The 12,389-nt window shown below is 45.0% G+C and overlaps 1 protein-coding gene across 1 annotated transcript in view; it reads left to right on the top strand.

Annotated features, from left to right (window-relative positions):
- Rasgrp1 (RAS guanyl releasing protein 1) overlaps positions 1-9,157 on the top strand; it is a 73,989-nt gene extending 64,832 nt beyond the window's left edge. Inside the window, exons 14-17 of the mRNA XM_041678825.1 lie at positions 480-516; positions 1,148-1,300; positions 4,016-4,398; positions 6,557-9,157. Of these exons, the coding sequence (XP_041534759.1) occupies positions 480-516; positions 1,148-1,300; positions 4,016-4,398; positions 6,557-6,691 (708 nt within the window). The 3' untranslated portion in view covers positions 6,692-9,157. The remainder of the gene's footprint in view (positions 1-479; positions 517-1,147; positions 1,301-4,015; positions 4,399-6,556) is intronic.
- Positions 9,158-12,389: the final 3,232 nt, after the last annotated feature.

Here is a 12,389-nt window from a genome sequence, read left to right as displayed (position 1 = left end):
AGGAGGATGGGACAGAGGGATGAGTATGACCACAGTGTATTACATACATGGGGGAAATTATCCCAAAGCAATCTTATCTCAGAGGTTACCTGAGTGCTGTCTGCCCTCTGTCTCAACCCAACTAATAGTTTCCGGCAAACCCAAGTTTCTGACACAGGATGTCATACTCAGTCCTCAGGAGCCTGTTGGCCTGGATTCATCCACATCTGGCCTGCAGAGCACTGGGGTGTACAGAGCTCTTATATAGGTAGCAGTCAGTCATCTCTGACCAGTGGCTTCTTGTCCAAGAACCAGGACATGAGACAGCTGCCAGGGTCTCCCAATTGACAATCAGTAGAATGAAGACAGAGAATGAATGGTACCAGGGTCTACCCATTGATAGACAGTAGAAGGAAGATAGACAGAGAATGAATGCCAAGGCACAGCCTCACACCAGACAGATGAATGACTTGAGCCATATTGTCTTCTTTACCTTGTAGCTCTGGGGAGTGATCAAGCAAGGATATCGCTGTAAAGGTAAGTCCCAGTTTGGGGAAATGGAATCACTTCCCTTGTCCAACAAATTCCCCTTGGTAACATTTCTTCTGAATAGTAGTTATCCATTTAGTCCAAACATTCTTGGCTACATTCAGAGCCCCGCGTCCAAACAAGAGAATCCTAAGAGGAATTGTTGCCAGCCAAGAGAGGGATGCCCATAAGACCAGTCAGGTAGTTTTGCTCTACAAGACCCTGTCTCTGCCTCAGTTGCTCTGGAAATACAGATGGCCATGCTCCTTGTAGAAGCCTGGAAAGATAGATCTTGCTCAAGGAAAGGGAATCACCCTGGGTAAGGTTACTACAGGACCAGTCAGCGTTTCTTTTTTCAGCAAACACCTCAGGACCTAATTTTCCAGGTCAGCATCTCTTTTCTTGATGAGATGCTGCTTAGTTCTGAGACTCATTGGTGACAAGCCCTGGGGTTTGCCAAGGAGGTTAAGAATCAGGAGATGATCTTCCCTAGATCCCTTAGGAACGTCCGGTGTCCCAGCTCCAGAGGCTAGACCAGCTGAGTTTGGCAAGAAAGCAGTGCGTGAATTTGGTTGTGAGAGAGATGCTAGGAAAAGTGAGCGGAGGACTTGTGAGCTGAGTGGGGGTGTCTTGTCCACAGACTGCGGGATGAACTGCCACAAACAGTGCAAAGACCTGGTAGTGTTCGAGTGCAAGAAGAGAATCAAGAGCCCAGCAGTATCCACGGAGAACATCAGCTCCGTGGTGCCCATGTCCAACCTCTGCCCACTGGGAACCAAAGATCTGCTCCATGGTAAGCAGGAGCCAGGGACACAGGGAAGGGTCAAGTCTGGCGGGTAAGAAAGATCACCTCGATTGCTGTGCCATGGCTGATTTGTCATGGATTTTTAACTCACTGGATGCTGTAACAGAGCGGAAGTTAGACAAAGAAGTCATCAGGTGCTACTGGGCACCGACACCAAGGGCAGGTATGGACTTCCTGCCATGATAGCATCCCATGTTAATTCTCTTCCTCTATCCTTAAACCCCAACCAGAGGCAGAGAGAATGAACGTAGAGCATGCATAGCATGCCGTGTGAAAGTAATATACTATGTAAAAGGGACAGCTGTGTTCAGAAACAAAGACTACTATCTCCATAGCTCAGAAACGTCCTGAGAACATACTATCAGCAGAAGCTGAAACAACACTAGTAGACGCTGAAAACGTGGTTTTCTTGACCCTGTTTCCAGGAGGCAGACGCAGCTGAGAATTTGGTTTCTGCAGTTTAACAGAGACCACTATGCACGAAAAGTGTCCAAAACTAGACTCATTGCTAATAACCCAGAAAGGAGCCTCAGAAAAGCATGTGACTGGCCCTTAGGGCCGGCGGCAGGAAGTAGGCTTATGCAAGGGTTCAATCCGCATCATCCCTAAGAGGAACCTCGCCCATTAAATTAACACCCTGTCCGAGACTGAGAACCTTGAGAGATCAGGTGAAGAAAAACGATTAAAATTCTAAAATCAAAAGTAAATACAAAAAAAGGGGGAGGGGGGAGGAACTCTAGAGATATGCTTGGAGAGGAACCAAATCATCCAAGAGGAATCTGGGGCTAAGCCAGAATTGTCACCACTAACCCTGCATATGGTAAAATGCAAGCAAAGAGTGGTTAGGAAACAGCCTGAAGCAAGTACATCAGAGACTCCCTAGGTTTGGAGGGCACAGGAGCAGAGAAGATGTGTCTAGTAGGGATTTGAAAGATACCCACTGAACTGGTCATCAGGAAGCAGCCCTGTGAGCCAGCCTAGGTCCTGTGGAGTAACTCAGTATATTTGAGTCTAATTTGCTGAAGGTCCTGCATTGTACAGGATGGATGTTGTCATGTGAAAGAGAAAGGGTAAAGAATATGGGGAGTGGATGGGAAGTGATAGACGACATCTATGCCTTCTTCTAGCCTCCAGGCCTAAGACAGGCACAAAAGAATCCCTTTTTAAATTTAGCAATAAAAAAATGTATCATTTTAATACACATGTATCACCAACGAAACAACAAAAAACCTTTCTCATACATAAAATCACTTTATTCCCTACACTCTGGAAAATAGGATATTTTCCAACTCCATTTAATGAAATAAACAGAATCCAAAATGCATTTATTAATAAATGAGATATAGACCCTAATTACTTTGCAAAGAGTTCAAAATTTGCGCTGAGTCTTTACAAAAGGTAAACTTGGATGACCTCCAGTTTATCTTCCCACATGACTCAAATAGATCCACTAATCCTCTACTTCTTTGGGAAATTCCTCCTTTTAGTTAATATTTCCAGGCTGTGTCTCAGGCAGGGATATTGGCTAAAAGAAAACCAGATGGCTGGTTTGTCCTTACCCCTGCACAATCAAATAAGGGTAATAAATTTTAGAATACACTCCACAAAACTAATCCTGCCACCTCACCATTAATCTGTACCAATGCACAAGTGAGTTCCACAGGGAGTTCCTACTGTCTTGAGCAGCAGTCCCGTACCTGGATCAAACTCTGAGCCATAGCTCTCACCCTGAGTCCACCGAAAGCATTTATGGAATGTTGGAGGAAGGGCCGCTTGGTCATTCCCAGCTGCTCAGCCCCAAAATAATCACACAAAAACTGTATTAACTAAATCACTGCTTGGTCCATTAGCTCTAACTTCTTAATTTAACCCATCTCCACTAATCTGTGTATCATCATGTGGCAGTGGCTTACTGGCAAAGTTTCAGCATGTCTGACTCTGGCTACAGCTCCATGGAATCTCTCTCTCTCCGCCTTCCTTCTCCCAGCATTCGGTCCAGTTTTCCCCGCCTACCTAAGTTCTGCCCTATCAACAGGCCAAGGCAGTTTCTTTATTCATTAACCAATAAAAGCAACACATAGACAGAAGGACCTCCCACACCATGGAACATTCTGTCCATATGTTTATCCCACTATCTTTAGAAGCGCTAGGAAACCTTGCTACATCGAGGCAGGGATTCTAACTCACAGAAACAGTGGCTGTCTGGCTAACTTTTGTGCAAACAGAAAAGATGCCTGAGGAGCTGGAGGGATGGCTCAGAGGTTAAGAGCACTTGTTGCTCTTGCAGAAACCTGAATTCAGCTCCCAGCATCCACACAGTATCTCACAACCACCTCTAACTCCAGTTTTAGGGGATCCAAAACCCTCTTCTGACCTCCACAGACACTGCATGCATGTGGTGTACATATATACATACACACATACATGATACAGGCAGAACATCATACACACACACACACACACACACACACACACACACACAAAATCTCTTAAAAAGGTAAAAAAGGAAAGATGTTCTTTCCTTGGTGTAGATGAATCCTGACACAAAAATCTCTGGTTTTCGGCTCCTACTGTGCCTGACATTGCATATCTGAAAACAGAGGGTGCTTGGAAGCGGACTCCTGAAGTAAGAAAGGTCTGTCTGAGACAGATGTTGATAACTGAACTATATCTGATAGCACTAACAAACATATCTCCCCACAGCACCCGAGGAAGGAGCATTTATATTCCAGAATGGGGAGGCTGTGGACCACAGCGAAGACAGCAAGGACCGGACCATCATGCTCCTGGGGGTGTCCTCCCAGAAGATCTCAGTGCGGCTGAAGAGGACTGTTGCCCACAAGACCACCCAGACGGACCCGTCCGCTTGGGTCGGCGGCGAGATGCCGGCTGGCCACTTGGTGCTGTCCTCCCCGCGGAAGCCAGCCCAGGATGGTCTGTATGTGCTTCCCAGCCCCACATCCCCATGTCCCAGCCCAGTGTTGCTCCGGAAGCGGGCGTTCGTCAAGTGGGAGAACAAAGAATCGCTTATAAAACCCAAACAGGAGCTTCACCTCAGACTCCGGACCTACCAAGAACTGGAACAGGTGCCTCTCTTCTCGCCACCCTCCTCCCTGAATTAGCTCTCCTGCTGAAATAAAGTCCAGTAGGGAAAGCAGAGGAGTGACGATTCAAACTTTGGTTACTAGCAGGTTAAGTAAGCAGACAAGAGAAAGGAAGAAAGTTGTCAAATGTAGGTAATCTAAGTCATTTCATTGTCAAGGAAGAAAGGAGACATTAACGGTGTTTAATTTTATTAAGGAATGTTTTCTTGCCCGTTTCCCGCAGACATCATGATTTGTATCATGTTTGGAGACCTGTCAGTACATAAACCACCATCCACCTAGCTTAACGGGCTTCTCTGAACAGTGTGTCCGGTGAAGCCACCTGCAAGGCGCTGGGACACTCATCATTGTTCCCAGCAAGGTTCCTTCCCTGCCATGCCGGCAGGAGAGTCCGAGAGCTATGTGCTAGGCAATGTCTGTGACTTAATTTGGTGACTGGAATGAAGAACATGGTAGCAGGAGGAGCACAGGACAAAAGAGCAACAGATTTTCTGGAAGAAAGCATGTCTTTTTCTCAAAGTACCTTTAAAATGCGCATTAGTGAACAAGTCAACTTGAGTTACAGTAGGAAGAGAAACTACCAAATGTCACCTTTTAGAACAATAAAAGAAATCTTGAAAGGAGAATGTGATATAAGTAGAGAACTTGGTCTGAGACACTAAGACATTTCTTTTTTTGTATTCCTTTTGTTTGTTGCTGTTTGGTTTTGGTTTTTCAAGACAGAGTTTCCCTGTGTAGCCCTGGCTGTCCTGGAACTCACTGTGTAGACCAGGTTGGCCTCAAACTCAGAGATCTGCCTGCTTCTGCCTCCTAAGTATGGGGATCTAATCCCAGACATTCCTTATGCCAATTATTAAACACTACAACCTGGTTGGTCTTTCTGTAAAATGCAGGGCTCGGAGTCCATGCCGAGGTTTCAAATCTTACATGCTTATGAAAGGCAGAACTACAGCTGTGGAAATGCCATGAGGCACAGGTGACAGTCACCAGGGTCACGAACACTGATGAAGTATTAGCTGCTTCTCTTTTCTTCTACCTGCATCACAGGGACCTGAGGACCAGAGTTCCCCACAAGCATTTCAGAGGCACAATCCTGTGCTCTGCTGTCCCGTTAGGGACCTGCCATGACTGCTCTTTAGGCCAACAGTCCTCAACACAAGGAAGGCGTCCAGCTAAACTAGGATTTAATATAGCATGCAGTAAGGACAGCTGATGACAGCTGTATATTTCAATACACATTAAAGTAATATATGTTATTTTGGTTCATGCCATAACTGAATCAGCATGGAACCAAATAAAAAAGGAATCGAAGACATTTGGGTCAGATACGCCTGGGCTCTAGGAGTGTGTGTGAGCACTTTCTGCCCCTATAAAGTTTACAGCTAGCACCTCTTTCCAGGGTGTGCATGAGGATTAAGCTACCCTATTATCACACAGCAGTGTTGGGCTCACAGCAAGTGCTCAATCTCACAGAAGCTGGTAGACAGCACTCTGGGTGATTCCGTCTGAGAACCCAGAGGGGGCCCAGTTAACCAGACAGTGTACCTGTACTTTCTGATGCCCATGCCAGTCAGTCTGACATAAGAACACTTGCCTCAAAACCAGAAGCCTGGAGATGAACCCATGGCTGTACAGTTAAATTAATACCAACAAAACACTAAATCCCAGTGTGGGGGTGAGACAAAAGTCTTCCATCAAAAAGGCGAATTAGTTATCAGCAATGGGAGTTGCGAACTTAGGTTAAATTAACAACAACATCTCATTTCGCGGAGTTTTGAAGCACTGCTTGCATAGCTGAGAGCAGATCAGACCACAGACTACTGTCTGCCAAGTGACGATGCCTGCTACACACTAGCCAAGGGTTGTGTCTTCCTCCACCCACTTCCCAAGAATGGATTATTCTGTCTGCTAGCCACTCACATCTGTGATGTGATAACAAAGAGTAATTGCTATTTGCACATGTCCGTGATAGCTAGTGTGTTATTTTATACTCACAGCTAAATAACCACTTTGAAAATAGTTTCTAATTCTTAACCACGGTGAATAGAAAATGCCAATCAAATATAATACTCTTGCTACTGTAAGTGATTTCCCACTCGCCGCCTCTCTAGTGATATGCCTTATTCTCATTTCCCTTTAGGAGATAAATACCCTGAAAGCCGATAATGATGCCCTGAAGATCCAACTCAAGTACGCACAGAAGAAGATAGAGTCCCTTCAACTTGCGAAAAGCAATCATGTCTTAGCACAGCTGGACCGGGGTAATGGCTCCTAATCCAGAAATCAAGGAACAGAATCTATAGACGAGTATCCTGGGATCTCACTTCAAAAACTGATCGCAGAGGCAGAGGTTCGGGCAACTTCAGATTAACAGTCTTGAAAAGGGGCAAGCCAGCCACTGTTGCCGGTGTCATTGTTTTTCTACCTAACATACTCTTAATGTGAGTCATTGGTTTTCAGTCAGCTGACTCAATGGGAAGAAAAGCTCAAGTATGTTAAGCTTTGAGCATTCATATTCAAATCTCGTTCTTTCTTTACTGGAACCAACACCAAAGGCGTGCTAAAAAAAGACTATAGTTTCCTGACAGTGTCTCGGGCAGCCTGCTTTACTGATCGGTAGATAAAAAGTCCCTGGAGGATCGACTTGTTGCCTTCCCCAAGGTTTCTGCAAACTGAAAATTTTACTTTAACCCAAAAGCCTGCACTTCATGGAAATACCCTAAAAGTGGTGATTTGGACATGCTTGCATGGTTTGTGAGACCAATTCCCTACTTCACTACCTCAGATCTGACCAAGCGCCTCCTCCCTTCCCTGTCCTTCCTCACCACCCCCTCCCTTGTTTGTAGGCACATCAGTCTACCTACCTAGAAGGGAACTGCTAGAGATGGAGCCCGGTTTTAAATCCAGGACTTTTTAATTGAACTTGACATTACCCAATTGCAGGCCAACTCAACTCATAGATCTCCGGTCTTAGGCATCATGAAATACAAACTAAAACTCACTATCCACAAACAGCAATCACTATTTCACACACAGCTAATTAGCTAAGACAAACGACATAAAAATGTTTGTTCAGATATTCTCTAGTGGGTACAACTAAGAATCCGTGACTTTTTAAAAGGAATGGTCTGGACAGTGTTTAATTCTTCATGGTCGAATTTCTCTCTCTCTCTCTCTCTCTCTCTCTCTCTCTCTCTCTCTCTCAGTAAACTATCTTAAGGTTTTCTTTTTAACTGAATTTGTGCTTAACCTGTCTTACTTCTACTATCTAGAAATAAGCTAATGGACATGATGCTCTAACAGCTGACAGCATGTAAATATGTATAGAATATGTAGATACACTATCAGGCATGCATGTAGCTTGGACTTTCTCCTTTAAAGAATGCAGAAGTGAATCAGACACCTTTTAGGAATTGACACAAATTCACACAGATAGTTCTCTTCGTTATAACACAAACTGCTAACAATGTGAATTGTATTCTTCTGCAAAACCATGAGTACCAGTCTCTGTATATTCTATCACGAAAGGGTAAAAGTCAGCGGTTTTGACTTGTTGCCTGGGAAGCTATTCACAGAGTCTCCTGTCAGCTTCTTTTCACCTTTCAAAAGCATTTCATCTGAGTGTGTCATTTGGGGGAGACTTTGCTTCCATGCTTAGAAGGTCTGGCACCATGCTAACTTGTAATCCATACACAAGACGAACAGCTTCCAAGAGTACCATCTAACAAAATAAGTTCCAAACCTACAGCCAACAGCACTGTGTCTCCAGAGGAATGCGAACCAGATGTGGTGCTGCCCCCTAAAGTACTCGGATCACTTAAGTTTGTTTGGTGAAAGACCAATGCCCATTTGTGTACCTCTTTGTGGAGTTTAGTGACCTGGCTTGTGGTTAAAGTTTCACTAGAACCGCTTTACGCACAATTTCATCCTTATTCTATATAGAAACTTGGAAATACACAAAGCATAGCTACCGCCAGCAGGTGTAATATGGAACAATTATTTGGAACAATTATGAGTAATGACAGATCTCAACATTTATATTGTTCACTATGAAAACTTTCCTCTGCTATTCACAGAGAAAATTTTTTTAGACACTGTATTTTTCTTATTCCTCATCCCCCAAAAGATCTCCCAGGGAGTTTTTAATGTAAATAACCTGTAACATAGGAATTCAGAGGGCCTCAATCATGGCTAGGTGGTCCTAGCATGAACTGACAGAAAAGACAGGAGGAGGCAGTACGTCCATCACCGATTCTTACAGTCCAGCACAGATAAAAGATGCTCGCTTGGAGTCTACATTGGTAATGCTCCTGCAGAGCTGTAGGACTGGAGTCTGCTTTGGTACTGCTCCTACAGAACTGTAGGACTGGAGTCTGCATGGTACTGCTCCTGCAGAGCTGTAGGACTTGAGTCTGCATGGTACTGCTCCTGCAGAGCTGTAGGAGCAGGTGGGATCTCCTGATCCAACTGGGAACAAAGTTCAGCTTATCACACAATGTTTTGTTTACCATACTGCTTGAAATGTTCGGGCAGACATGTGTCTGCCAAAACAAGGACCAATCTTGTCAGTAATAGTGACGACACTTCTCATCTTTGACTAACTCACCTCCTTACTGATCACAATTCTGTCTAAAGATGTATAATGTAAAAGCCGCAAGAAAACAATGTACAGACTGTAAAATTTTTGATACCTATTGTACGTTTTCTGTGTCTAATATTTATATGATAAAAGACATTTGGATCCCTGTAACTCAAAGCTCTTGGTTTCTTAACATCGTGCATTTCATTTGAAGTTTTACTGTAATTCAGAGCAAAACCACTCCATTCTACTAAAAAGATTTCTGGGGGAGAGGGACTTAATATTTCATATGAAATAATGAAATCACTTTGAAAAGCTGACCCTGAAGGAAAGGTGAAAATTCTTCTTATCCATCCTCATCCTCAATCTGCAGATCTCACTGCAAGCTCTGTCTTCCTCATGTAGTTAATGGACCAAACATCACTCAGGACATTTTCTGGCTATAAAGCCCTTTGACATTATGTATGCTGTTAGCCACAGTACTGGTTAATGTTTCTGAATTAGATGTTATGGATTTTCTTTTTAATGAGACAAGTTTTTCTAAATCTACAGAGTACAAGGAAACAGCTAAACAGCGGCTTCCCTTTGACATCAGTTCATGGGGTCGGGCAGCATTGAAGTTCTCAGCCCAGAGGAAAGAGTCCAGTTACGAATTTAATTCAGAAGTTGCTAGTAAGATCATGTCCATGGGTGCTCATAAGTGCCACGGCTGGGCAAAGACATGGAAAAATAAGAGGCAAAAAAGTGTAAAAGTAGAAAAAACATGAAATTAAAAAAAAAAAACAGAAACAAAGAACAAGTATCCAGAAAGGCGTCAGGTTTTAGGGAGCAGCGAAATGCCATTCGCCATCAGTCTCCACAAAGTCAATTCATTTACGACTATCTCATGTGACCTTCTGGGGTACAAGCCCCAAGTCACCCTACTGCCAGCACAGGGGTCAAATAGCAAACAGTCTACAAAGACCATCATAATAACTCCACCTAAGCTATTAGGCTGCAGACAGCTTCTCCTTGTGCGAAGCTCACAGGCTGGGTACACAGAGCTGGCTCCACTCCCCTGTGATTGCAGAAGTACCCGACTGAGGAAAGACTGCCGATAGTTGCCGGAACAACCCAACAGCGCTCACAGAAGGAACGAAAAGGCGTAATAGAAATAAACTAGTGTCTGTCATATTTACATCAACCTTTAGGGTTAAAAGTAAAGAACAGATATGGTGATACAGGCCTGTAATCCCAGCACTCAGGAGGCTTAGGCAGGAGGATTTCCAGTTTGAGAGTTAAGTTTAAGAACAGCCTAGGCTGCACAACAAGAGCCTTTCCCAAATAAATAAATATTAGTTGTGAATCGCCCCTTACTGTCAGCAACTCATGATAAAAGGAATGTGAAAATGTTCAACTTTGTCTATTCCATACTATCTTACTCATATATATTTTATAATGTTTTGCTTTTCAGAATTCAGATACTGACATATGTATTTTCTTAGTTATGGAAAGACTTTTGCTTCAATTGCCACAAATGGAAAAAAAAAAAAAACCATTAACCACAGACACAAAAACTCCTAAGTTTCCAAGTGACAACACGGTTTTTCTGTCCCCCATTCTTCAAAAAGTTGCCTCGAAAGCACATGTCCGTGACTGCGGCACACACAGAATTAACTTTTGCACGTTGAAGATTATTTTAAATTTTATCATGGAGTTTACTATTATGATAAAATAGTACACACTTGCCAATCAAAAGCCAGTTGTGTGTTGTCCCCAGATAACAAGTTGTTTGCTATAGACAATTGTGACCTGGAGCCTGAACTGTCCACCACACTGGATTTAGAAGCACTAGGAGACACACAGCTCTGGGTGGATCTGTACAGCACAAAGTCAAGTTTAACTGGAGAGAAAACCCTACTAGCCATGACAACTGAGCTGGAGACCTACATGCCTGTCCAGGGTGGCCCGTCCAGGCAGGCACAATTACGGTCAGCAAATATTTGGTGGGGTACGGGAGAGAGAAAGAGGCAGATCTGAAGAAGTGCTAAGGTAGATAGTTTCCTTGCCATCCAGGGCCATGGTGATGCCCAGGCTTGGGCTGCTACTAAGGCCCTTGCCTGGGTCCGTGGCCCTGCTGCGGTCACAGTCTGTCGACGTCCATGGCTCCTGTGACCACTGCAGGCCAAGAGGACAGGGCTACACAGAGTTGGCCCAGCCCCACAGGCTGGAACACTAGGGAGAATTGGCCCTGCCCATCACTAGGTGCAGCACTGTGGAAAGAGGGTCCTGCACCTCTCCTGGGCAGCACAATAGAGCTGACTCTGATGAGGGGGCAGGGACAAGATTACCCTGAGGATGTGAGAGTAGGAGAGCTGGTCCTACCCCCCTTGTCTGCCGTATGATGGCATAGGTGAGGGAAAGATGCCCCCAACCTTGAAACCTGTGAAAAGCAGGGAACCTGACCCAGCCCCTCACCAGCAGCAGCGAATGGGAGAGTAGGCCCTGCACCTCACCTGGGCAGCACAACAGAGCTGACCCTATTGATAGGGGTGCAGGTGAGCTGGCCCCAAGAATGTAAACATGAGAGATCTGGTCTGCCCCCTCATCTGCCACACAGTGGCATGAGCAAGAGATGTCCTCCCTTCCCCCTTGCCACCTGCAGCAGGTGGGGAGCTGGCCCTGAGGTCATTAAAGTGGAAAAGCTGTCTGTCCCTGCCCATCAACTGTCAATGGTTGCAGCACCCGGGAGAACAAGGCCTGCACCCCAGGGCAGCACAGTAGAGCTGGCCCTGCTGATGGGGACATGTGTGAGCCAACCCCAAGGCCATGTAGTGGTGAGAGGGAGAAAGGCGCCCTCCCCCCCCCTTGCTCTGTGACACCTGTGGCAAACAGGGGACCTGTCCCAGTCCCTCACCAGCTGCAGCACTCAGGACAGCAGGCCCTGCTCCTCTCCTGGGCAGCACAATAGAGCTGACCCCGCTGACAGGGGAGTGGGTGAGCTGACTCAGAGAACGTGGATTCACAGCTCCTGGGAGCCAAGCCTTTGACTGCTCCAGCTACCAAATCACATGCAGCCACTCCTAAGTTGGTGTTTCCCTCTGACACAGCCTGCCTCTCAGAACTTGATATCTAAAGCAAGGGTACTTATTAGGAACACATTTTTCATAGCATCAAGTAAAATCAGTATGTATTTTTGTTCCTTTAAAGTAGTTTGGATATTATTTTTTCTTTTATTGTTTGAGAATTTCACACATGCATTGGTGTGTTTTGATTAAATCCACACCCCTACAATCCCTCTCCTACCCCCATACCACATGCTTTTTCTCCTCAGCCTCATGTGCTTCTATTTGTGTCGTTGTTCTTTAACTTGTCCACTTAGTGATGCCCCACGGGCAGGGGCAGGGCATCTACT

This window comes from Microtus oregoni, unplaced genomic scaffold (genome assembly GCF_018167655.1).
Source record: "Microtus oregoni isolate MIOR12 unplaced genomic scaffold, Mior012 000031F_ref0000149, whole genome shotgun sequence".
Lineage (NCBI taxonomy): Eukaryota > Metazoa > Chordata > Mammalia > Rodentia > Cricetidae > Microtus > Microtus oregoni.
This window is presented reverse-complemented; position numbering and strand designations above follow the sequence as displayed.